This window comes from Oenanthe melanoleuca, chromosome 3 (genome assembly GCF_029582105.1).
Source record: "Oenanthe melanoleuca isolate GR-GAL-2019-014 chromosome 3, OMel1.0, whole genome shotgun sequence".
Lineage (NCBI taxonomy): Eukaryota > Metazoa > Chordata > Aves > Passeriformes > Muscicapidae > Oenanthe > Oenanthe melanoleuca.
The window spans coordinates 29,884,735-29,912,389 of record NC_079336.1 but is presented as its reverse complement, the minus strand read 5'-3'; the positions used below and the strand labels follow the sequence as shown (position 1 = coordinate 29,912,389).

The following is a 27,655-nucleotide window of genomic DNA, read 5'->3' as shown; positions in this document are numbered from 1 at the left end:
CACCGCACTACACATTTGTAGTGCCCTTAGTTCTTTCATTCATACCAGTTTTCACAAATGTTCTGTCTGTATGCACTGTAGAACATTCAAGGAATTATACTTTACTCCCCAGTTTCAGGAGAGAAAAATCTCAAAACATCCCTTAGAAGATTCTTATCTCAGAATCTAAATTTTCTCAAAAGCTACAAAATAATAGCAATTTCTGTTCCAAGTTAAATAGTCTTTAATACATCTATTTATCTTAAAATGTACTTAGAGAGAGATACTATTGCTATTTTGCAAGCAAGCAAGCTAACAGCTAGCTATTAAAAATGCGTTCATCACCACATGACTGTAAAATTCAAAACAGAAAAAAAATATCAACAAAACCAAACCAAATCCTGTCATACATCATACCCACCCTATTCTCACTTGAGTTTTTAGCTGTCCTCCTTGGGGACCATGGTAGGCATTAACCCATTAATATAACACCCAGAAGCAAACTTTTTGACATCTCAAAATAATCTGGATTCAGGAATCTGATTTGATACTATCATTATTTGGAAGCTTCTTTATGGTATTATAATGCAGGCTGACAACTAAAAAATAAGCTCACCTGCTATTTTCTCACACCACACCATATGAAACACACCTGCTACCTGAAATGGCCATTGGCTCTAAAATTGGAAGAATCCCAAAGCTGTCTCTGAACTACCTTGATAGGATGAGAAATAGCCAAGAAGACAAAGCTGATTTAGGTGATGTGCAAGAAGTCTTGCTTCCATTTTAGACAGTGGTCAATCCTTCATTGACTTCCAAGAATAAACAAAAAAACAGACCCAGTGCACTGATTTAATCTCTGTGTCCCATCCCTCTGGTGGCATTGATAAAATCTGGCACAAAACCTCACAAGCAGATTCCTGACAGGACTGGTAGTCCTTATGCAGTTCCACTGCCTGTTTAATCAGGGCACAAAATATTCTATTAGGGGTAACTTCTCTCATTTAAACTACACTTAATATAGGGATCATTTCTATATGTTTGTGATTTTTCACACTTTTGTCATTGCCAGTACAACATGCAGATAATTAAATCACTCATTTTATTTGATTGATAGGAAAGATGAAATATCAGCAGAGAAAACAGGAGGCAAAAAGGTGGAAGACATTCCCTCCATTTCTACAGGTAAAATCAAATCTGCTTGTTCTGTGTCTGCCTGTTAAATAAAATTGCTAAGGCAAATGATTCTTAGGTCTTAGAAGGCTATAATTCAATGAAAGTTGTAGAAGCATGACAAGTTCAGTGAAGTGTAAATGTTTTAGCAAAATAATATTTAAAGAGAATTTTTTTTATCTCTTTCCAGCATACGTTACTCAAATGTATTCAAAATTTGTCTTCAAATGCATGTGTTCACCTAGTTTCAAACTTAGATAATAGAATTTTTATTATATTCAATATAATAAATTATATTTTTCTTCTGTTATAAAATAGTTTTCTTCAGGTTAATTTTTCTTCAGTTATAAAATACCATTTAGAATGTCAACTGCTGCATTTTGTTAACCAAAATAAGCAAGCAAGGCAAATAAAGACTGGCAAGCAAGAAAGTCAGAGTGTTGCCAACACAATAAATTGATCAGAATATTACAATTAGGCCTACCAACCCTGTTGTGTACTACAGTTCTTTAAAATACTGTTAGCAATTCACACAGTGCTAAAAGTCTGTAAATATGATCATTTTGGTTCAAGGAAAAACCATCCTGAACATATATTCTTATGAAATATAACAGAATCTTATTGGTAAGTATTTCCAGTAAGGTGATTTTGCCCCTAGGTAGAAAAGTGTCACCATCTCTTGTTACTTTAAATTGAGCCCTAAAGAAAAGTGGCTGTCCTAGGGACACAGATCTCAATTGGCAAAATTAAGCTTAGACACTTGGTGATACATGATGTGGTATGACAGGAAATGACCAAATATTATTAACTCACACAATTTCATTGACACATAGTCAGTGCCATTTTTGCCTTCAGTCACACACATGTCACACCACTAATGTCTGGCCTGGAAGAAAGGTTGTCTATTGTATAAAATGCAGCAGCTTTACCCACACCCATTTCATGGCCACGTGAGCTGACACCTGACCAGCACACAAAGGGGAAGACTTTTGATGTGCAAACCATTCTACCCTGACTTTTCTTTCTTTCCCCTGCCCACAGGCTCTCCTGGCACACCTCTCTCTCCATATGCACCTAATGGAACACTGCTCAATGAAATTTTCAACGACACAAAGACTCCTGTCAAGGTGAGGGCAGCCTGTGTTCCTACCCACTTTTGCACTCACCTTTTCCTTTTGAGCTCAGCTAACAGCAAAGAGGAAAAAACCTTATAAACAGAGCTTAAAAACAATGAGTGCTCTGCTCTGTTTCAGCTAGCAGGACTGAAGGGGTTAATTAGCATCTGTTATACACTGGAGTAGGGCATGATGCTTTTTGAGTTTATATATAGTAAAAAATACAAAAGCATGGCAAGCAGCTTTTAGACAGGTTTCATTCTTTTAAGGAGTGGCCTGATGCCTATTTTGCACCATTTTGTAGAGTTGGTCTTCATTAAATAATACCAAAAAACCATACCTGCTGGGCTTTCCATGGCACAGGAGGTAGGACTGAGCCTTCCTTGCCTTTTTGTGGCCAGCCAGCTGTCAGAGGGTTCTCCAGTGCTGTGTCCTCAGAGCAGCCACACAGCAGGGCACTGGGGACTGTCCCTACAGCAGCACCTGCTGTAGAGACACCTCTGAGAGAGGGCAGGGGGGCTGGGAAGGGATTCTGTACTCCCTGTCCTGGCTGCTGTGGCCTCAGCACAGATGTGTCCTTACAGTGGAGGGAAAAGCTGCAAATCCTGTTGGGAAACAGCAAACAAAATTAGACAGCTTGTAATAGCAGCAAAGTCAAATGCATAAGAAAGATGTATCATGAATAGGGATAATTCCATTTCATTATCAGAAAAAAAACAAATTAAAACAGCTATGTGACTTTATGATGATGGAACTAAGGCTTGGTAACAGTCTGTGCAAGAAAGGTTTGATTCTCTTCATCTTCATTTATGCATATCAAAGGCAACTCTCAAGTAATAGAAACTTGTTTGCAAAGGCAGAAGAATTAAGCCAACTGATATACCTAGGAACTTTCACCTTTTGTGGAATATGGTTCAGAAAGTTATTTTGGGGATGGGCTTAAATGTGAACATTTCTACCTATTAAATACTGAATTGTGGAGTGGTAAAAACCACTTAGTTTTATTTCTTTCCTTTTGTCCTTGCCTTTTCCAGGAGCTGGGGACAAATGCAGTCCCTGAACTGCCTGTGGAGCAAATGGTGGAATTCAGTGTCACTCTCACTGATCAGGAGTACATAGCTGAACTTAGTGACCCCAACTCCCCAGAGTACCAACAACTAGCTGCCAAATTTCAGCTACAGGTAGGGACACTTAATGAATGCTAAAATGTTGACTTTGGCTGAGGTTCTTACTATGAAGTTACCTTCACCACGAAATAGGGTTGGAATCTACTGCCTTCACTTTAAACAGTTCATTCCTGTTTTCTCAAGACCTCCACGTTTCCTTCACGTGTAGTATCAGCTCATTTTAGCCATCTGTTCAGCCACCAAGCGAACAAGCCAACATCTTTGACATCAGCAGGAGCCTCTGATAACTGATGAACAGAATAACTCCAGGAATATTGTTCAGACTTAATCAGGAATTCATGGGCAGCACTTTGTCATAATTTAATTTCTACAATAAACCTAATGAGAAATGTAATATAAATGTTAAAAGTAATTAGCTACTGTTGGCTGAGCTATTCTTCAAAGGACATACACTTGTGCATTACCATGGTTTATGTAAGAATTGGAACATCTGTGCTATTTTCTTACAATTAATTGCATTAACTGAATGTTCAGCTATCAGTTTAACTGATAGCAGTTAATGACTTGAGGTTCCCAAAAGGTTTTCTTAGTAAAATTAACTAAAGCCTCTCATCAGTTTCATGAGGATTCCTTAGTGGAAGCTATTTCACTTTCCTGGTTCAGTTCCAGATATGTGTAGAAAAATGGTGAAGGATGCATTGGCAGAGCTGGCAAAAAATTTCTTCTCTGAAGATTTTCAGTATTATCCTCAGACAGAAGTGCCTGCAAACATTGTTCACTACACATATAATGCTACTTCTTTTCAAAACCATGTAATTGACTACTGTTAACATTAGAATTAAAAATGTATCTTTATTCTGTTTGTACAAGCCAGTTAAAACTGTTTAATTTCTAAATGATTTGTCAAATAATCTAAACCCATCTTCAGCTGCTTAATATTTCTAAATAATTAACAATTTACAGGTGACTTGAAACACAAAATTATTCATGAACCAAAACTGCTGAAAATGAGAAAACCATTTGATTCATGTTGTTTCACTTGCTGTGTTATGAAATACATTATCACTTGTTTGCATAATTACATTATTATAAGAAAAACAGTATTTTGTGTTTCTTTTTGCCTATTAGTAGGTAATACAACAAGTATATGCAAAGCAAATACTGTGTTTAAGCTGAGCAATTATGATACCCAAAAGAGTGCAGTTGAGACTGTTTCCTAAAGCTCTTTCTGAAATATGAAAAATATTAGGTAGTCAACTTGTGATTGCCTTTTAGTCATAGATTTTATGCTGAATTTTTTTTATGGTTTTCTATAGATGAAAAAGATATTTGAGAAACTTCCAGGATTCAAAGAAATCCGTGTGTTAGGATTCAAGTAAGTAAGAAAATGGGGCTCTCTTTGTTGCTGGCTCTTGGGGTTCTCCTCTTCCTTCTTGACCTCAGAAAGGAAGAGACCTGTAGAACAGTGAGGTGTGTGTTGCTGTAAACAGAAAGCAATTTTATGGGAATGTCACAGGGACAATATGACAGGAAGTGCCAACACATCCCAAGTGATACCATGAGCTTTTGAATTGCTTAGTAGAAGTAGCTTTGATTACCTGGAGTTTGAAGGATACAATAAATTCTTTGAATCGTTTGTTAACAACCTTGTATTAATTATTTGTTAAAATTGCAAGATAAAGAGAATTGGTAGCATGATTATTTATTTTTTGCCCTTCATATCTCACAGTGAAGGTACCTTAGCAAGAGCAGGTTGCAGGAGGATACATGTTCACACATATAAAAATTTTTCAGTAGTTGTTTCTCAGGTCTTTCAAACAATTAAAATGTTTCACTTTCTCACTAAAGTTGTGTTCTGTTTTGCCATTTGTATTAGTTTTAGCTTCCTCGTGTTTACTACTAACACAACCTCCTCTGTACTTTTTCAATAGAGAATCTGTAGGGGAGGGGAGGATATTGCATAAAGAATCAAATGAAAAACAAATAACTAATAGTAAGAAACTGCAAAAGGGAAAAAAAGAGGAGGGGGAAAAGACAAATGTACATGGTCTTATGGCACAGCATCAGGAACATTCAGTACTTCTAGCAATATTTAATACATGTTGAAGAACAGTCATATTGCAATGCAATTTTAGACAAGTACATCCCTCTTCCTAGCATTTCTTGCAAAAATTGCAAAAGGAAAAGGGAAAAGGAGAGAGAAGATCAAAATAGTCTGAAAATTAGTTTTGTATATTTTTATATTAAAATTAATAAAACAAAAAGCAGTCTGCTGCAGCACAAGCAGAGAAAATCTGTGGTAGCATCTCATAGTTACAACTTGCAATACCTAACCTCTTTAAATTGTGACTCCAAGAGGTCTGGAATCCATTTTGGTTTCATATCTTGGACTTAGCTGGTATGAAAGAACATTAATCAGTGTGGAAGAACTGGATTGATTCCCATTATCCAGTAATTTAGTCAGCTTTGGGAGTTACAGAACAGCAAAATGGGTGTTGCTGTCCATTCTCCCTTGGCCATAGTACAAGATATTTTAGCAGCATTTCTGTCAAGGCAATGAAGAAAGACAACATCATAAGCATTCTGGAGAACTCACCAGGGAAAATAACTGGGCATTACAAGTAAAGATCAACATAGGCATGTCTTCCAGAGGTAATTAATGGTTCAAGTTATCCCTGTGACTACAGCCTGAGCAGCCACCATGTGTGGTAACCATGGCCATGGAAAGTACTGCCACAAGTGCCCCTTGCCACCACAGAGATTAGCAATGACAGGGCTCAAACTGCACCATTTGACCATGGAAATAGGAAACTGCCCTGGTAAAGTGAAATTCCTCTTTCCCCACCCAAAACACGGTGATTCCCATTGTTTGGAAGGGAAAAAGTGAGCTGATGGAGAGTAGACTGTCATTTTCACACAGAGATAAAAAATATAGAAGATAAATTATCAATAGATGGTTATGATGTGTGTGATTGAACCATTTACTGGTATACATGAATCTTTGTTTTTCTTTCTTTTGCAATCTTTTCTCACACTCTTTATTCTGCGACGAAATGAAGACAGAAGAAGGAGAAAGATGGGTAATCTTTCTGTAATTCATAATGTTATAGACTAATTATAATAATTATGATTATTAATAATTTTATTATATACATAGATAAATCAGTGTCTTTATCTTGATGTGACAAAGTGAATTGTTTGTGTTCTGCCTAAGTACAAAATCTGTGACATAAAGTGTCAGGAAAAGCTTTAACTTTAGTCTTTCATGTAATCAAATTTTGTCAGGATGTCTCTGAAGGAAAGAAAATATTTGACCTAAGAAAATTCACATTTATATGACTAAAGATTTATATCAGTGAAAAATAAGTAGGGAAACTTTATATTCAAATTTTCATTTTTGGTCTGCTATTTCCTAGCTGTATTCCCATGTACACTATATTTCCAATGAGTATGTAGAATTTGATTTGTTATCTCCATTATCAAGCCAGATAGAATGGCAAAGAGACCAGTTACTAGCTTGATAAAATGCAGGGGGATTTTCACTGGTATTACAAACAGCTACAGAGTCTATTGTTGTTGCTGCTTTAAAGTGCTACTGGGGAATAATCTGTCTAGCAGTTTTCCAGAATTTCTCTTTTGCTCATGCTTTAAAAGGAAGAATTGTCTAATGTGATTCCTGAATTCTTGCAATGTCATATAAATGCAAATACATAGCACATACTAGATAAAGTGAAATTCTTCTCTCTATAGTTATTTGACATTGTAAAAAAAAAAAAGTAACATAGTGGAATAGAAATGTTTACAATGTACTCATTTTTTTTCCATTTAATTAGGTGAATTTAACATGTATGAAAAATGTTGTATTAAAAATGGTGAATATTTGAGACTTCTGTTAAACATGAACGTCTAGGGAGAAGCCATGCACACCTATTTGGACTTGGAAAAGCTAACTCCCATTGTGAAAAAGTGATTTGCTTACCACATTATCCCACTGTTCTTTGAAAAACAACAAAAAATCATCTCAGCTGTGATAAGATTTTTGCTTATCTGGAGTTTTATGAACGATCTAATCCCTTTTCATAGGTTCCTGAATAATTAATGTGTGATTATGGCTTCTAATGCACCCCAGCGTGCATTTATAGCTGTTTGAATCAGTAGTCAAAGACTTCAGACTACATTTACCAGTTCTACAGATTTCTGAGTAGTCAGATTAAATCAGATTATGCTAGAAGAATTTTGCAATTTTCTTCAATGTGGGAATTTTTATTAAAACTTATGCATAGAAAAAAAAAGGGTTAGGTGAAGGAAAAGTAATTTGAAGGTGACAGTCTCATTAGAAAGAAGCAAATTTGCATTACTGTCCCAGAAGAGAATATGTTATGGTTGCACATTTGTTTGTTTGTGTGTAAAATCACTTCTCAGGCAGTGACTGATTTTGCTGCTCTGGGCATTTCCACCCTTGTTCCCCCCTTGCAGATCAAGCAGCACAGTGGCACGATACGTGGTGAACTTTGAGAGAGATGGCTCAGAAGCCGCAGGCACAGCAGATGACATCTCAACTATTGGGTCTAACAAGGTTGAAAGTGAAAAAATACCAATTTCTCCAGTTGAGGAGAGGGAAATATCAGCCACTAGACTGACAGTGACAGACCTGCAGCAGCTGGTTGCCTCTGCACTCCACGAAGACCAGTCCCTGCCGGTGGACCTTGGAACACTGCAGTTCACTGATGGTCAGTAAAGCAGCTGGCAGGTGCCAGGCACAAGCCTGACTCTTGCCTTCCCAAACTGATGCAATTTCAGCAAAAATTGCAAAAGTCTTTTGCTTGTCTAACAGATTCTTTTATCTGACATAGTCCATTCTCCTTGGTGTTGTATAGCATCCAAAGGACGTAGTGAAATAATTTAAATTTTATAGTAAAATGTGTATTTATAATTATGCAGCCTAACTTGCAACCATGTTAGAAGGTTTCTTTTTTGTTTAGAAAATCTGGATATTTTGCACACTAAGATCATTAAGAGGAGAAAAATAAAATAAACACTATGAATATTCACTGTATCATTTTAACTTCCCAGGATGGAAAAACTCTTTTCTTTAGCAAGAAAAATAGTGGAATCTGACTCAACATAAAATTAGCTTTCTGAAAGCTTAGTCTCAGTTGTAAGCAAGCCACCTAACCTGTCAGCAACATCAGAGAGATCAACACCTTAACAGCCTTTGATCCCAAGACAAAATCAGTAAAGATGTGTTTCACTCACACTCTAAAACACAGAGGGAGTGCAGAAGACAAGCTGGGTGTGAAAACCTCCAGCAGAAGCTGAAGGTCTGCACCCTATTCAGGAATCCAGCTAATAAATATCCCTTTCTTACAACACAATAATTTATGCAAAGCTAGTCAACAACTTTTAGAGAGGTGTGTTAAAAAAGGGGGAAAAATAATTTAAAATATTTTTTCATACGCATATTTACTGAAACAACCTCAAAATCCATACTGAATTTTAACTACAGTGTTTTGTTTCCAAACAGCAGCATTTTCTTGCCAAAAAACAAATCTATTCAGTTGAACTAATACTTTCTGTAAGAATAAAGTGTCATATTTTAATGCAGATTAAAAGTCCCAAGGAAAAAATTTATATAGAACACTTCAATAACAAATATTTTAATCAACTTTCTCCCAGTAGTTAATTTTAATAACCAATTTTAGAAAAGCAGTTTGCATGCAAGTACTTTAAAAATCTCCTCTGAGAGGTGAAAGGAGCAACTTGAGCACTAAAGCTAAAACACTGCCATTACCAATGGTGTGGACTCAGGATAAAATTGGAATGACTTTAGGCTTAATGAACACAATGTAATGAGTCATCATAGCCCATGCAGATTTCACTGAGGGGTTCACACTTCACATGATTTTGAGCATTCCTCCATGGTTCAGCTCTCTGCAGACCTATCCCATTTATGCTAAATAAAGCAGATGAACAATAGTGTATACAAAATTTGGTTTTCTTCATAATGGTCTTTTTGAATGGGAATTGATGCTTTTTTTTTTTTTTTTTTTTGGTCTTAACATGGATTTTTGAAAGCAATTTTTTGATGGAGAATATTTTAGTACCTTTGTTTTTAATTGAGTTCATGTGTTTTGATCAGTTTTCGATGTGCTGGTGCTGAAGTATTCTGCGCTATCTTTCTCTGTTTTTGAATTTTTTTGCAGAAACTATTATACCACCTAGTGATTTAGACAATGATATCCAAGGAGTGGTCACTATTCCTCTGGCAGGCCCTGATTTGGTAGGTTAATAATATTTTTTGTGTTTATTTCTCCATGGGAAAAGAAATTAAATAGTGTTAAGAGGTACATAAGCATTCAAAAAGTTTCTTATGCTAGAATAACAAATGTGCCTTTTGTACATGCTGTAAGAGTGAATGTTGTGTTGTTATACTACAACAGAGATACTGTTTAGAGCAATTACTGCTTGATTACCCTTCCCAGACTTAATTACAAAGCAAACAGTGCCTCATCACTTCATAGTACATCTAATGACAGAAAGAGAGCAGCTTATAGGGCTGGTTAAGATCATCTTTCTATGACCACTTTAAAAATTACAGGCACTGTGGTAAGATCACTTGCACATGCCAAGCATTTTACACATCCTATGACTTCACAGCAGCCTTCCAGTATCTGCAGGGGGCTACAGGGAGTCTGGAGAGGGACACTTCATCAGGAGTAGTGACAGGACAAGGATAATGGGTTCAAGCTGAAGATGGGAAGCTGAAGCTAGCTATACAGTAGATATTCTTTACTGTGAGGGTGGTGAGACACTGGCACTGGGTGCCTGGGGAGGTTAAGGATGCCCCAGCCCTGGCTATGTTCCAGGACAGGTTGGATATGGCATTTGAGCAATCTGGTCTAGTGGAAGATGTCACTTACCATGGCAGGGAGGTTGGGACTTGATGGGCTCTAAGATCCCTTCTAACCCAACCCATAATATGATTCCACATTGACTTAGCTATTTGCTAGCTCATGTGGCTAAAGATTATTGCCTTTTTAGCAATGAATCTCAAATATAATAATGAAAGCTGTTCTTTTAAAACTTTTTTAGGAGGAACTCCCACTAGGTTATCCCAGTCCAGCAACAGTGGATCAAAGAGGAGATGTATTTGTTGGAGAGCCTACAACTGAAAGCCCTGCTCTAAGTGAAGAGATCAGCATCCCTGAAGAATTTAATAATTTTATTACGTCAGAACCTGATTTTCCTACCAAACCCTCCAGAGAACCATTTCAGGACAGATACCCATACACCCAAGCTATTGCTACCGACCTCCCAAGTTTCACTGTGCCTTTCAGTGCTCTGGGCAGCACCAGCAGTCCTGCAAAACCAGAGGATTCCTATTTGCCTCCCCCAGCAGATGACTCTGCTGGCCAAGACTTGCTGACTGATGTTGATGAGCCTCCAGTGGAGCTGGCTACTGCAGGAAGCTTCACCACAGCTGATCTCCTGCCTGCTGCAGAGCTGGAGAGTGCAGCTGAGGAGCAGGGGCTGACTGATGCTGCAGAGCCTCCCTCCAAGGAGCCCGACCCAGAGAGCCTGTCTGGACAAGGTAAGCACCAGAGGTTTTTGTGTGAGAGAGAGCAGGGGAGGTGCAGCTGCTGTGACACACACAGACACTGGCAGAGCAGTAAGCACTCCTTTCCTTGAGACTGAAAATTCTCCTTCACAACCAAAGGTGAAAAATGTACATTTCTGATGGCCTCCTCAGCAAAATTCTGGTTGTTAAACCCAACAACAAAAGGAGAAGGAGCACTTAGTACAGAGTATTGTGGTAAAATGTCAAAAAGGCGGAGCAAAAAGACATATCAGGAAGAAAAAATAAAAAAAAAATTGAAGTTCTGTTTTAGCATTAAAAAAATAGTACCTTAAAAAATGGAAAGTAAATTACCTTGGGCTCTACAGACAGCTGTGGATGACAGCAGAGAGAGTAACATGACATAATGTCTTCCAAGCAAAGAGTACCATGGCTCAGAAAAGCTTATGTATCTACAGATCTGATTAATGTGAAAAAAAGTCAAAATTTCTGTGTTCTGTATTTGTTTATTCCATTTATCCATGCAGTAGGCATGGAGGCACCCATCTATATGAGGAAAAATCCATAATAAAAGAAACAGGGATATATGTATGTGGAGGCAAGTCTGGATAATGCAGCCTTTCAAGTGAAGCATACATGATAAAAGTGTTTGCCACAGCTGACTCTGCAGACTAAAGAAAGTTCAGACAAAAATATTAGGGTCAGCTTTAGGGCACAGGCAAATGAGGCTTTCACCCAGAACAGCAAAATATCTGTAAGGTTCCTGCTTCCATCAGCTCCAGCAGCAGCTCCAAAGCCACGAGCCACTGTGTGCAGGTCACTGAGCTGCGTGGGGCAGCAGCCCCCTGGCAAAGCAGCAAGAGCAGGTTTGGAGGAGCTGCCCCCACCTGTCCCAGCTCCTGTCTGCTTCCTTTCCATTCCTGCTCCCTGGCCTGGCCTTACCATCTCAGTGTTAGGTCAGTAAACTTAGATTTTATTTACACTTCAAAGCCTGTGCTTCCTGTGTAAGATGCAAGAGGTCACTACAGGCACAAGGGAGGAATTAGTTCTTGGATGAATATTCATATGTGCTTTGTCTCAGATTTTTGACTGACTCTCTCTACAGGAAAGCAGAGGGCAGGTAAGCACATCATGGGAGTCAGCAGGATTCTTTGATGTCCCCACATAGTCTCTAAGCAATACTTAAAAAAATCTGCAGAGGAAAATAAACAGAAGGCAAATTCAGGTCAAAATTCCAACAACGTGCATTAGCTCACACAACGACACTCAGTGCTTCTGGATCTGTAATAGTGTCATGCTCAAAGCTTGTAAGTTTGCTCCCTGCTGCAGGAAAGTTCCCTGTTCCCATAGGAGGCTCTACTCTGTCCCAGCTCAACCAGCTCCCTCCCTGCCCAGGCCCTCTCATGCCCCTCCTGTACTTGAGAAGCCTTTTGAACTGAGAATAGTGAACCCTGTTCCCCCTTTCAAGATGTTCTTCCTTACCCAGCATGTCCAAAACCAGCAGGAAGGGACCTTCATCCCTGCTGCCTGGCCTCATCCTGTAAGGCAAACAGGGGATGTTTGCAGAGCTGACTGGAAACACTCCCTGCATGGTGATAACATCCTTCAAAATGTTGTGCTGGACCTGGCAGTAGTGTGGGAGTGGGGAATGCATCCTGGATTGCACAGCCTATAGGATTGTTTGGCTGAATCCAGCAAATCACTGCATCAGCCTTTTAGACAGTAAAGGATGTAAAAGGTGCCACTTGGGAACACAGAACCATCAGCTCCCAGCTGGGAAGAGCAGAGCATATTTCATGGTCGTGTTGTTGCATGGTAGTTGATGCACTGAATATAAACTTCCCATTCTATAACCTTGCCTTTCTACACAGAGCTCAGAAATGAGAGAAAAGCAAGTACTTTGTGATTAGCAGAGTGACTTAGAGTTTAGAAAAATCACTTCTTACAAGAATCAGTTGTCAAATGTTCCTGAAAATAAAGCTTATGATGAAAAGTTTTACATGCATCTATTTTCAAATGCATGCTGGGAAGTCTTGTAGTGTTGCTGATAAAAGCCTAGCATACCTTCAAATAACATTCATTATAACTCTGGAAAAGTGTTACATTTGCAGGGAAAAGAAAGTCATGCATTTTTCATTCTCTTCAATCATTGTGTTAGGGACTTGGTGTCATAAAAACTGCATAAAGTCACATACCTATTTCCCAATTTCTTAAATATCTCTTGCCTATGAGCTCCAAATGACTGAAGGGAAGAAGCAGAGCGCCTTTAACTCACCTGTACTGACCCCTTAAGAAATTATTTGCTGCATATTTAGGTTAGAACCTGTCAAGCTGCAAAACAGAACAAAATCTAGAGCTGTTAAAAAAAAAGCCTCCCCCAAAATAAGGCATTCTATCTTGTTCTCCTTGTTGAACAGAAGTTATGTCTAAAACAAGCACCAGAGTATAAGAATTCCATCATTATTTCTGCAGCTGAGTAGCTGGAGAAAAAAATAATTGTTTCCTGTCTAAAAACTAAGGATGCTGTGTTAGCAATGACTCAAAGCTGTAGCTATTATGTTTTCTTAAAAGCTTTTAGCACACAAAGCATGCTGCATGCTTAACAGTCAGGAGAGCTGTTGAAAACCTATTTATTGACTTTTTAAAATGTATGCTCTTTACTTTTTAAAACTTTTTCCCTTTGTAAAGCTTTTTTTAATTCTGGCAGCCCTGTGTGTATGGTATTTCCTGTAGGCTTTTATTTCCTGATATATTGTGTATTTCATGGGAACTGATGGAACTCAATCTGGAAATTCAGGTTTTATTAAGGTCAGCAGTGTTAGTACTATTAATTTTAATATGGCAAACAGAATCTACCTGGTACAGAATATTTCACACTTTGTTCCTGGCTGCACTTCATAGCTGCATTTCTTAGTAATATTAAAAAATAGATAAACTTCTATTGGTATGAAATGGCAGGAACTACTCAGACAGTGCTGTATAAGGTTGGACAGGGGATTGGGGTCTAAAGTTGTCTGAAATTCTGCTGTATTATTTTTCAGCCATTTCCCAACCCTACTGTCTGGAAAATGGGGCACATTTTCTTCATCATAGGATTAGAAATTTAAATTCAGTCTTATTTATCATGAAAGGAAAACTGGCTACCAAAAATAACATAGTCTGAGGTTCTTTTAGATATTAGCTCTTTTTCAGAGATGGACTTTATTGTCCTGTCTGTGTGTGTACTGTGGGCTGGACATCACTACAGACTCCTGAATATGGAATGTCTATATCCTACACCAACTGCTTTAATTGTATCTGCCTGAGGTCACCAAGCAAGTAATAATTTATTTTTTTTTCACAGCTCCCAAAAAGATAATCAGCCTCACACACATAAATATAGGCAAAGTTCTGCATACAGCACCTAGAGAAAACAGGTGAGGGGTGAAGAGTCCATGAGAGATCCTTTTCAGCCATGTGAGAAAGGGATTTGTCAGGTGTGGGAGGGCTGAGCCAGGAGCAGGTGTGGGGCCCCTTCAGACAGGGCTGTGACAGCACAGTTCTGCACTGTGAAGCTGTCCATGGGCTTCAAGGGCAGCACAGTGCTGGCCACAGGGTGATGGCAGCTTCTCCAGCCCTTCACTAGTCCAGAACCAGCAGCAAGATGCCAAGCTGTCCCTAAAGTAAGCCTAGTGTTCTGAGATTTCACTGCAGAATTAGAAGAAAGGCTGTGGCACAAATGTCCAGAGCTCTTATTGAAAAGTTTTGAAAAGCCTGCATCAGGTGTCACTATTTCAACATGTGACACCACAGAAAGGTTTTTCTTTGCTGTAGCACCTTTAAAATCTTGTCTGTTTCTATTCTCCATTTACAACCAGTGAAAAAAAAAAAAGACAACAAAAACTTTTCCCCCCTATTTTATGAGATGATATCTGATCACTTTTCTTTTCTCTAGCATTTTTCTTTTTTCTGCATATTTTTCTCCTTCTGGAGTTAAAAGTCATTAACATTTCTTCTGTACGGTTAAATCTCTTCTCCTTGCAGTCCTCCTGTGACTTTCTAAAAGATTATGACAATTCAAAAGGGAAGCAATTTATGTAATGCATTTGACAGATTTTGTGTCAAAAAACCAAGAAAATTTCAGCAGTAAAACAAACAATAATATTTGGCTTCCTAAACAGTAAGAAGAAATTTAATTTGAATTTGTTGCAAATTGTACAGTCCGGGTAAATGTTTATCCCAAAATCCTGGCCATCATGGAGGAGGCATTATTTCTGGAGAAGTTATTGCAAAACTAGAGAAAGCTAGCAGTAAAATCCTTCAGCTACTCAGATGTACTGCATCTCAGTTTGACCAGCCTGGGTCATCCTCAGGCTCCCAAGAAAGACTCTGAAAGACAAAGACTCTGCAGGGTTTATTGCAGGGATTTTTTCTGTGAGAAGAAACCACTGATAAGGAGTAAATGATGGTGACATCTCGGTATGTGTAACTGATAAAAGCCTCATTAATTAGTGCCATAATTAGTCTCATGTTCACACAAACCTGCTGTGAGTTGTCCCCATTAATATTACCCTGCTACCCAACAGGTAATTATGTGGCACACTCTTCACTCAGTCTTATTTCCAAGTAATCTCTAGGAAAAAAACTCAGGTTTTTGCATATTTGTGGATTCTTTCCATCTCTGGTTGTTCACCCTCAGCTGCCTAAGAGCTGTCTTTGCTTAGAACAATTTTCTATTTGGCATAACCAGCGTTGTCACAGGAAAGACAACCCCGTTGTTTCTTGCAAGAACCTCTCTGGATGTTCCCAGGACTGGAATTCACCCATCCTTTCTGCCAGGAATGCTCACCATTTTTTCACATCGATGGAAATAGAGGGTAAGAGCTCTTCTGTTCCCTTGAATATCTTTATGTTTTCCTTGTGTTCCTTGGACCATAAACTGACAGGATTTTCTTGACGTTTTTCCCCATCAGCTTCTCCCTGTGCCCTGCTGCTTGTCTCTTGCTGCTTCAGATGTGCAGAGTGTTTTTTGTGAAGGTTGCCTGACATTTGGAGAAGGGAACAGGTAGGTCTAGCAGTGTCATTTTCTCAAGCACTTTATACAATATTCAGTAGTCTGGAAGTTGTCTATAAATTGAAGATGAGGGTGAATAGAGGAGTTTCAGCAGGCCCATATTAGGATATGTTGGATTGAAGGAAAGGTTTTGATCAGTTAGAACTGCCTACTCAGAGTATTCCTGAAGAATCCTAAACATATTAGAATAAGTTATTACTGTCTGGTCAACATTTAATTGTAGCATTCTGCCCAGCTGTCTCTGTGCTGGGAACAGCAGGAGCAATTGGAATAAAACAAAATCTGCATCACATCTTCAAAACATACTTAAAAATGCTGAAAGGAAATTACTAACACAAGTGAAAAAGTTTGAGAGAAAGTGAGCACTATCTATTTTTCCATTTAACACATGACTTGTTTAAATTATTAAGCTATCCAACCATTTCTGTTTTACTTTAAGGTTAAGCTTTTCTTCCTTCAAATATTATTTCTTATTTATTACCCCCCAAATACACAATACAAATGAGCCAAAAACAAGTGATAATTTTCTTTAAACTCAATTGATAATTCCAATGACTCATTGAAGTGACTGTCAAGTGCTGAAAACAATTTATATTGCTGCTAAGAAAATTTGCTTATCCAGATGCAAATCTTCCAAGACACTTTTTTAATGAAAAAATGTAATACCTCGTTGTGCACCTATGAAAATAGCAGGAAGATAGACCTCAGTGCTCCACCACTTGTTCAGCCACACTTAATAGTCAAGCCTACAAACCACCCATAATTCTTCCTCTTTGTTAGAGTGCATGAAGGAGCTCTCCCTCCAGGAGGGATATATATGTGTTGCTGCATGTGGTCTAATCCCACTTTGTTCCAGAAAATTAATTTTCTTTAGTACTAAAGGGCTAAAAACTTATTTGAGGCAGTTTAGACATGACTGCAATAATTCTAATTGTCTAATAAAGGGGGAACATAAAAGACAGAAATAAGTTCAGAATTTGAAGAACCAGTATCACAAATGATTTTAATACAGTAATGTCCTGAATAAGATTAATTTAAAACCCCTGGCCTTTGCAGTAATATAATCTGAATGATATTTTAAAACACATGATACAGACTTCTGTGCTGGGAATGTAAGGTTAACATTTGCCATGTCATAAATGAATGAAATTAATGAAGTTTACATGTCATGTAGTCCAGTTGGAACAAATATTAGGCAAAGTGGCACTGCTGAGACTAACATGCCCTAAATAATGCATTTCCCTCACTTATTAAAAATCCTTGGTCTTGCTAGAAATGCTGGGTTTGAAAAAAATGTGTTATGACCAATGGTAGTAATACTTTGACTTTCTAAATTATTATCTCCCTCTCTTTGGAGAATTCAATATCCTTCCAGCATAGAAGAGTCCACTTGACCTCAGACTGTTTTTTTTTTTTTTTTTATCTGCTCCTTGTTAGAGAAAAACATATTGGACTGTTATAGACAAGTTGTAACTTGGGTGCTCTGAATCATCTCTGATCCTCAACTACTCCATATCTCACTGGAATTTTTTATCTCTGTCTATAGAGGGGGCTTGGCCTTCCAACTTTGATCTTCTCAGCCACTTGAGATGCCTTACATGGGTAACACTGATGCCAACATCAATTTAAGATGCTTGTTAGTCAGTTTGAAAATGGTACAGTGTTGAAAACTAACAAACAGTAATACATAATGTTTGTACTAAATCTGTTATGTGTGTTTATGGATATTTATTTACAACTTAAACTCCTGACAGGGGTGTCATATACTTTCTGGTTTTAACTGCAATGTGCAAGTAATTTCTTACTTTTGGTTGAGATAACATTCCATTTTTTTCCCATAAGTCCTTAACATTTCTTTCTCAATTAAACTTTCTATAAAGTTCTGCAGAGGAAAAAGCTAAACTCAGTTTCAAGCAATGATATCTGGGTGTAAATTAGAAGGAGACAGAAGTTTCACTTTCATTCTGTAGAATGGTAAGATCATTACATGCATCAGTAAGAACATGATAAAACCAAGCCTAGATGCAAAATATTTCATTTCTTCTTCATTTTACTTCATTTACATGTTTGGGCTTCTCTTTAATTCTCCCCCAGTTGGTGGACTTTTAAATTATTGTAGTATACAATACTTGTAGTGCCAATAACAGAGTTTTACAGTCAAAATTTTATACAGGGTCGAACATTCCTTTAATAACTATCTTTACTGCCATGCAGTTTGGAATAATGGGCTTTCAAGCAGAGTTGGAGAAGGGAATTGTTGGCGCAGAAAAGCCTGCTGGGTTGACTGAGAAAATAAAAAGTATTATTCATGAGTGGCATCTTCATAGCTGAGGATTTCAGTTCCTAAGGTCCATCTTTCAATAAAAATTGCCATAGTTTTAATTTATCTTTCTAGAGATTGAAAGGAATAAAGTTGGAAAAATATTTTAGCACATTTCAGTCCTTTCTCCTAAATGTATATGTAGCCTAGAGCAGTGGCTGAAGCCCTGGCTAAACTTGTCTTATAAGATAAAGATAAGCCCAAAGTTCCATTCTCATCCTTATTCTATGCCATCTATATCTACACCTAGATATCCCTGTATCTTCTTCACCATTTCAGAATCAGGAAGTAACTGACACTTCAAAGTGAAATAATAAAAATCAAAATTATGCTGAATAAATCTTTAAGAACTTCACAATATGCCTACATGATACTGCAAAGCTTCAATTAAAAAAAGAAAAAAAAAAAAAAAGCAGTGTGTCTTGAGGAGAATGCATGCCTAAACCATCAAGGCAGGTGATTTCAATGGTGAATATGTGGCAGGGTGGAATGGAATAGAATGGAATAGAATAGAATAGAATGGAATGGAATGGAATGGAATGGAATGGAATGGAATGGAATAGAATAGAAGTTAGCATCAGCTGCAGTTACAAAAAATAATGATCTTTTTCCCCTGCTGGTTAAAAGGAGGTTTTTCCCTCTTAATTAAAAATTCCTTTAAAACTATGACAAGAATGTTAGTGTTAGTCGTACTTAGCATTTCTTTCACGGGGAGTGAAGAGAGTTTTTTATGGACAGCTCATTAGCTGTTTTTTTCCTGTTTTTAATTTCCCAATGTATCTGTAAGTTCTATGAGCAGTTAGAGTAGCAAAGTTTCATCTTTGTATTGTCACTGCTACTCAACAACAATTGGAAAAGTTAAATGAAACTCAAATACCTTAATCCAAACATTTTATATGAAAACAATCCCAAATATTCTGCACCCTAGTGTTACATAGGGTCTCTTGAGGCTGATGGCTGCATGGACAATTTTACTGCAATTTTATGTGGGTTTAGCACTCAGCATTCTGCCTGGCCCCTGCAGCAGTGCTCTGGCTGTTCTGGGCTGCTCAGGTCCACAATCCAAGCAGGTTTAACAAGCCCAGTCTGCACTGTGGCACCTGGCCCAAAGCCCTTTTCAATACCAGTAAGATTGAAATATATTCCTGCAATGAAACATAAAGTCAGAAGGTTTTAAATGGGTTTCCCACTTAAATATCTCCTTCTATATCTCTCTCACATTTTGCTTTTCAAAACTTTCAGAAAAATCAGACTACCTACCTACCTACATCCAAGGCACAATTTAGAAGACTAAAATATTCCTCATTCTATAACTTTCATTTCATTAATTGTTTTCTCATACAAGTGACTACATAGTACAAGGGGGAAAAAAAGTATATTTAGTGTTTCTTGGCAAGTCTTAAAGTGCTCATTTGATGATGAAATTTTAAGAGAATAACTGATTTTAACTTTCTAATTTCATGTTTTTCTTTTCTGTTTTAGGTCCTCGGCCAACGCATCACTTGAATTTGTATCATATAACTTCTATTTTGTTTTTTGTTTCTACCATTTTGTAAACTAATAAACTTTTATACCACAAAACTGTCTGATGGGTCCATCATTTGCAGAAATTTCCTCAGATTTTTTCCTGTGGCACAGGCGAGAAAAATATAGAAAATGGGTAGGAATTTAGAGAGTACTTTAAATTCTGAAGGATAAGCACTGTAACTTGTCAAGTTTTGTTTCCAAACATTCCAAAGTAAAATAAATAAAAAAGAGAATTCCAGGTTCTAAAAGTGCTATGGTGTCAAGCAGCAGTGCTTGCAACATTCAGATGGATTTCTTTTTATGTTTCCAGGTGTTTGTAAAGACCCAGGCTGTTTCCACATAGATCTCATTATTTTAAATTCATGTAAGAAATTCTTCAAATTTAAGTGAGAACAGTCAACAATGGGAATAATCCTCCTGAAGCTATTGTTTTTAGCAAGAGGTTTCTTATTTGGCTTTGATTCTGTTCCTCTGTAGAAGTGCATTTCACTGCTGCCTGGGTTTGCTTCCAAGATTAGCATGGTACATTTCTTGTTTAATAGACATTTTAATATGATATTACTGTGGTAGCAAATAGTGAAGAACTTCAATACAAAATATCTTACAATACATAACAGCCATGGTATCCCTGGCATTTTTAACATGCATTCATGTAAACTTACAAACCCTCTTACTTCACAAGAGCATTTTCATCTTGGTTGCATCATTTTTTAGCGAGGCTTTTACTCAGAAAACTGATTTTTAGAGTGCTTGAGCACTAGTAATTTTATCTGGCAATCTCAGTAGGAGATGAGGTAAAGGTTCTGTAAATGGTGAAAGTGACTTGTCACATTATAGAAATAACCAACCACTGACCTACTGTCCATACAAACATCTCACCTCTCTGTATAATCTTATATTCTACTCAGAATTTTGGGTATGTTTTAAACACAAGCTATTCTTGTGTTCTTTAAATTATATTTGTGTTTATTCCTCTAAAACTGCTGAAACATGAGAATGCCAAATACAGTCATTAAGGTTCAACATCAGTTTCTCAGCATAGAACTTGACACAAATCTGTAAAGTAAGATTGCTCAGTTAATAGTTGTCCATTGTATGTCCACCTGTTGAACTTAAATTATTAACTTGAAGTTAATTTTTTTTAAATATTAAATGTGTTGATTTCATTGTTTCAAATCTTTACACAGAGTCTTTTTCAGAAAACTTTTAATTGAAATAATTGAAGTCCTGTATAAAATGGCAAATGGCAAGCTGAATTACTCCTTTCAGCCATGCTATGACCAAAGCATGTGAAAATGATAATCAAAGAAAGAATGAATTTTTAATCTCACAAGAAAGTGATATTTCAGAGGGCTCTTAAAGGTACAGTGACAAAATATGAAATTGTTAAAGGCAGATGGATCAATCAAAATACTGACCCTCAGGCATCACAAAAAGAGAATTCTTTATGTGTGAGTTGAGTAAGAGCAGCTATTTTGCTGAAATGTTTGTAGAAGTCAGACTGTAGTGAACTGCGTCATCCTGCTGCTCTCTAGCAGACTTGGCTACTGTGAGGGAAAAGCAGCAGAGCAATAAAAGTGCTCAGGGCTTGGCTTTGTTCTTAAGGCTTTGCTGTTAATCCTTATGCATCCTGAAGGAACAAGTTAAGAGTTCTTTGCTTTTTGTTTCTTCAGTCATTGCAGAAGTAAGTAATACTACTGATCTCCCAAAAAAAAAACATGGTAAAGATCCCAATGAGATGAGGGCAATGTCATAACTCAGTTTGGGAGCACACATCCCAAATCAAACACACAATCCATTGACCTTCCCAAATTACTTAGCTAAGCAGGAGAGTCAGTAGAAAAGGCTTGTCTGGTTCTGAACAGAAGGTTGGCCTTGATACCCGTGTGGAGATAGCTGAAAAGGATCCTTTGTTCAAATGAACACAGACAGGATTAGAAAGTTTTGGCTGCTCAGTGTCCTGAATTCTGTAGTGGTTTCGATTTTCAGGTCTTGATTTCACAAATTTTATCTTACTCTTTAAGTTTTCAGTGTCAGGTAGAAGTGAATAGTCCTGAGAATAATGAGAGAAAATTACCATTACTAAGCAGTATTTTATTAAGATAGAAAATACTCTTTGTGTGACATCATGTGAGAATTAAATTTATTTGCATCTTTGATGCTGAGAACATTGATAATGAAGCACAGCTGCAAGGCATGGAAACTTTCAAAATAAGGTGGGAAACTTTCAAAATAAGGTGAAGGCTTCTGCAAGTTACACAGAACACCACAGTAGTGGAGTGAGCAGCAGAGCTAGAGCTGCACTCACAGGCTGTCCTGTGAAAAGCTAGGCTACTCAAAGAGCTCCAGTGTAAATGCTACAGAAAAAAGTTAATAGAGAAGGGTTTTTTGGACTGGAAATGGAGGAGACAGGGTGTGCATTCCCAGTGAACTCAAGTTCTCTGGAGTCAGTGGAGAAACAGTGGATTTATTGGGTATTGAACCTTGCTTCTGGAGGGTCCAGACAGACAGACAGACAGTCAGTGGCTCTTTTGGCTTGGCTTTATAGTTAGAAAGATGAACAGAATCAGTAATTATGTGTTGGGAGACACTTGCTGTGACACATTAGGTTAACGATCCTCTTCTCTTAATTCTCTTAATCCTCATACTACTTGTGCCCTAGTTAAAAATTAAAGGCCTGGAGCATAAATTCAGCACTTTGTCTGTGCACAGCAGTCCTGTGTCCAGGGATTTAGTGACATTTCAGGCACCAACCAAACATGTAAATTTGAATGCAGCTACTTTCTGTGTCCATCTGCTACTGGTATCAGCAGAACTGCACACAAGGTGATTCTTATCTGCATTATGAATTAATCTCTTAACTGCACACTTTTCCCTTCTCTGGTTATTTCTTTCAGCCAGCAAGTATGTAAATATATACATAGACATTGTAACACTGTAATTCTCATATACAGAGCACGTACAGAATACCCACCAGTGGACTTGGAAAATATGTCAGTGCATATTATGCTCATGGAATGAAAGGAAATGCCAGGACCTCTTAATGTATAACATTGCTCATTAATGCAAACCCACTAGGAAAATGTCTCAGGGCAATTTGACCTTTCCCAAACAATAACTCCTTATTCATGGTCAATTAGAAGGGTTTTCCTCACTAAAAAAATATGAGAACCAACTGATGAGATACCTAAGATAAAGTTGTTGAAATAGCAGTTGACTTCTTTTCTGGTAAGTCAAGTCTGTGTATTCCATTCCCTCAGCAGGGAATAATTGCCTACGTGGAAAACTCCTTTTGCAAAGATTTACTATAGCATGGGCACAGGAAATTGCCTCTTAATTTAGTGTGGTCACACCTTTGCCAATGGGTGTTTAATTTTTGATATAACACTCTCAGTACAATACTGTCCTGCCTTGGCTATGCAGTACAAAAAACATCTGGGGAGTTCAGTGAACAACTTTGTGGGAGGATAAGAGGTGGCTGAAAGTTGAGTTGCAGTTTTTATTGCAGACATCAGCTTTTAATTCCATTATATTGTTTAACCTTCAGGGGTGTTACTCTGGGGGTATATTTGTCTTCTTTTGTGCCCTCTGTGTATTCCTTACACCTGAATGATAGTGCTGCAGACTAAACTTTATGCTGAAATTAAATATGCTGAGATATGCTAAATATGCTAAATCTTCAGAGTTTGTACTTGTAGAGGTTTCATAAAATAATTGTCTTCTGATGTGAAAAGCTCATCTACAAAGCAAATTGGTGAAGTTTTACAAACAATTCCTTTGTGATGAACAATGTATCTTGTGTTCTGTTGCAAAATTTTATGCATATTTTTATGTGCTTATGGATTCACAGATTCCTAGAATAAGTTTGATTGGAAGGGACCTTTAGAGGCCATCTAGTTCAACCCCTTTATTATAAACAGGCACATCTTCAATAGATTAGGTTGCTCGGAGTCCCATTCAATCTGACCTTCAGTGTTCCCAGGGATGCAGTTTCCACCACCTCTCTGGGCAACATGTTCTACTGTTTCACCAATCTCATCATAAAAAGAAGTGTCTTCTTTACATCCAGTCTGAAAATCAATATATATTGATGTTATATATAAACCCAGCATTTTAAATGCAAAGGGTTGGGGGTTTTGTTCTACAATTCACTGACTAGCAAGTCAAGGGAGGCAATTAGTTTCTGAATTCCACTCTTGCCACAACCCAGCTGGAGTACTCTGTTCAGCTCTGGGCCCCCCAACACCAAAAAGACATGGACCTGCTGGACAGAGTCCAGAGCAGGGCCATGAAGATGGTCAGAGGGCAGGAGCCCCTCTCCCATGGAGACAGGCTGAGAGAGCTGGGCTTGTTGAGCCTGGGGGAGAAAAGGCTCTGGGGAGAGCCTTGCCATGCCTTCCAGTGCCTAAGGGGGGACTACAAGAAAGTTGGACAGGGATCTTTTCAAAGTCATGCAGTGACAGGACAAGGGAGAATGGCTTTAAACTGAAAGAGTGTAGATTTAGGTTAGGTATTAGGAAGAAATTCTTTAATGTAAGGGTGGTGAACTGGAACGGGTCACCCAGGGAAGCTGTGACTGCCCCATCCCTGGAAGTGTTCAAGACCAGGTTGGATGGAGCCTTGAGCAAGCTGGTGTAGTGGAAGGTGTCCTTTCCATGGCAGGAGGGTTGGACTAGATAATGTTTAAGTTCCCTTCCAACTCAAACTATGCTGTGAGTCTGTGAAATGTCCAGGTCTTCTATGTTTCATCCATAGTTCCTAGCTGCTTGAATTTCATTGAAGTCTTGTGTAGACAGAGGAAAATCTTGGCAAAACCAGCTGCAAATCATTGTACTGCTGATTTCAACATGTCACTAGGTGAGTCTTGCAGCAGTAACGTAACACTGGCTAGAAAAAGAACAGGCCACTTATCCCTGGGTTTGGGACTGGTGCTGTGCCACAGTAGGAGCTCAGCAGCCCTTGGTGTGAGCCCATTTACTTTTACTAACAGCAACCAACACAAACTCTTGGGTCACTTGCTGCCTGTCTCTTTCAGCTGGAGACACAGTGATTGCTAAAGACTGGCAGCTTATGAAAACAGGTGATACATGCTCAGAGATCATCTTGGTATGCCCTCAAGGCCTTTTAAGTTACTTTGCTTGTAATAAGAGGATGCCAGAAGACCTTTATAGTCTATGTATAGACCATATGTATTTATATACACAGCTATATGCCACGCATGCAATATATGTATATGGCTGTATATATCTGCTTCAAATTTGCAGCAATTTCAAAGCCACTTCAGTACATCTTTCTCCTGTAGTTATCTTTCTAAAATATAACCTGCCTAACAAATGTCATCACAAGTGTGTGCTGGAGTGTGTGCTCTCGTGCTGAGGGAGATGTTTGTGGAGCTGCAGGCTCATCCCATCAGCAGATCATCCTGCATTAATGCCTCGGGCACTAATGCTAGCAAAGCTGTTCTGGGTTCTCTTAACTGATAAGTGACTCTCACTCCTTATCAGCATAACGAGTAATAGCAAGAGCTTTGTAAACAGAGAACATCACTGGGCTTTGCTTTTCTAATCTGTCCGTATCCTTAATCACACAAGAAACACGAGGACATGGCAAGAGAAGAGCATCTGAAGCTTTTAATGAAATGAGGTGGCAGGACAATTCCCACCTCATTCAGTCAAGGATATTCCCAATGCAAAATTTTGCTCTCCTTTCATATTTTCATTGGCCACTGGGAGGAAATTAGCATGTAGGGAAAGGAAGAGTTCATCAATGGGAGAAAATTTTCATTCCTTTCTGCCGATAAGTGATTTTGCCTGAAGGGGGCTGCTAAAAGTTCCAAGTGAAGAAAAGGACAAAGTCACCAAAGTCACCAGTTTGGACAGGTGGCTGTTGGTGGGGACCATCATTTATTGCGAAGTCATCATGGCCAGGTAGTTGCAAGCCAAAATCAGAGTTGCATTCCTGGCACTTTAGATTTGGATTCCAACTACATTTGTCACATATCCTAGATCCATGCCAAGCCCCGATGGGAATATCATAAAAACTCCACTTCAGGTACAGTAGATGGCTTCAAAGGTTTGAATATTTTTTCATTGCTGCTGTTGTCTTTTGGATAAATTGGCACAGTTTGCATCTGGAGGGGCTGTATTGTTTTTTGTAATCACGTTTTATGATTACTGGCAAATAATAGCTTTAACTTTTCACAGAGGGAAGCAGAATGACTCTGGCATACAAGTGTTGCAAGCAGAGAGCTCAAAGCTCCAATCTCTCCTTTCAGACAATATAAACTGACAGTGTGATTATGTACCTTCAGAACAAGAATGTGCTTTAGAGGCTCAGGAAATACTTGCCAAGCATAACTATTAAATATAGAAATCCCATCATTCAAATAGGTGTATGAAGTATTTTATTCCAGTAGTCCTTCTTGGTGATGGCATTAACATTTTCATATTTAGATACTGTTAAACTTATTGTTAAAAATGTTTCAGTGGAAATACCATATACATGTTTCTTTCCATGCTTGATGTTTTTTATGCTTCTTTTCAACACGGCTAATTCGGTTTTATCCTGTTTTCCTGCAGCAGTTAAGATCATGGAAGAAGCAGAATCATCGGGTGATGACCTTTTTGCTACAGCCAGCACCGACGGCAGGTTGCCTTTCTCCCCCGGCCCGGGCGCTGTCCCCACCGCGCAGCCCGGAGCCGCCCTTACGGAAGCGCCGCCGCCCGCAGCCCCCAGCCCGTCCTACGGCCCCTCGGAGACCATCGAGCAGTCCCTTGAGCTGCCGGGCCCGGACGGCCCCGGGCCGGGATTGCAGGACCTCGCTGCCGAGCTGGGCACGGCGGCGCTGGACGAGGAGCCGGGCAGCGCCTTCATCCCCGCGCTGACCGCTGGGCCCGCGGCCACCAGCCCGGCCCCCAGCCCGGCCACCAGCCCGGCCACCAGCCCGGCCCCCAGCCCGGCCCCCAGCCCGGCCACCAGCCCGGCCCCCAGCCCGGCCACCAGCCCGGCCACCAGCCCGGCCCCCGCGCTCAGCTATGTCACCACCAGCTCCATGACAACTGCCGCCAAGGGCAAGGAGCTCGTGGTCTTCTTCAGCCTGAGGGTCACCAACATGCACTTCTCCGACGACCTCTTCAACAGGAGCTCCACGGAGTACAAAGCGCTGGAGCAACAGTTCCTGCAGCTGGTGGGTGAAAATCAACTTGGGAACACGTGTGGTAGTTGGGTGCAGTGTAAAGGAACACGCTGAAGTGCACTGTATTTTAACAATGCTAAACCCAACCACAGTTCAATCTGTATTTTAAAGCTGTCGTTTAAAGGATCCACAAGCCTGAGATGCTCTCAGAGTATGAAGACAGGGTTTATGAAGTCAGTGATGAAAGATTTTACTTGATCAAGAGAACCCAGATCTATGCCTAGCATGCAATTTATTTGGCTTTTTCTTAGATCCACGTCAACAGGGTAGCAGTGCTGATTATATCTGAGGCTGGTGTCTGCTTGCTGCATTTAAAAATAGGCTTTTAAAAATATATCATAGCATAGACTGTGATTAGATATGGATTTTCTCTGTTGGTACAATAGGGCACAGGTCAGCTCAGTAACATTTCTATTATACTACGCCCTAACCTGCCTAGATTGAATGTTTGAAAATAATTAAAGTTGGCTTTTGAGTGAGGTAATTTTTTTCTCTTCCAGATGAATAAACTCTCCAGCTGCTATGCATTTCATTTCAGGGCAAATTGCTGCCCCTCCATCTCAATACATTATTGAGAAAAGAGCAGAAAT

At 38.8% G+C, this 27,655-nt stretch overlaps 1 protein-coding gene across 1 annotated transcript in view; it reads left to right on the top strand.

The window, feature by feature from the left end:
- The window catches only part of IMPG1 (interphotoreceptor matrix proteoglycan 1), a 50,590-nt gene that overhangs the window by 16,518 nt on the left and 6,417 nt on the right, over nucleotides 1-27,655 (top strand). Inside the window, exons 5-14 of the mRNA XM_056486910.1 lie at nucleotides 1,097-1,164; nucleotides 2,194-2,279; nucleotides 3,302-3,448; nucleotides 4,711-4,769; nucleotides 6,454-6,474; nucleotides 7,871-8,124; nucleotides 9,598-9,674; nucleotides 10,487-10,985; nucleotides 26,449-26,761; nucleotides 26,873-27,056. Coding sequence (XP_056342885.1) covers nucleotides 1,097-1,164; nucleotides 2,194-2,279; nucleotides 3,302-3,448; nucleotides 4,711-4,769; nucleotides 6,454-6,474; nucleotides 7,871-8,124; nucleotides 9,598-9,674; nucleotides 10,487-10,985; nucleotides 26,449-26,761; nucleotides 26,873-27,056 — 1,708 coding nt within the window. The remainder of the gene's footprint in view (nucleotides 1-1,096; nucleotides 1,165-2,193; nucleotides 2,280-3,301; nucleotides 3,449-4,710; nucleotides 4,770-6,453; nucleotides 6,475-7,870; nucleotides 8,125-9,597; nucleotides 9,675-10,486; nucleotides 10,986-26,448; nucleotides 26,762-26,872; nucleotides 27,057-27,655) is intronic.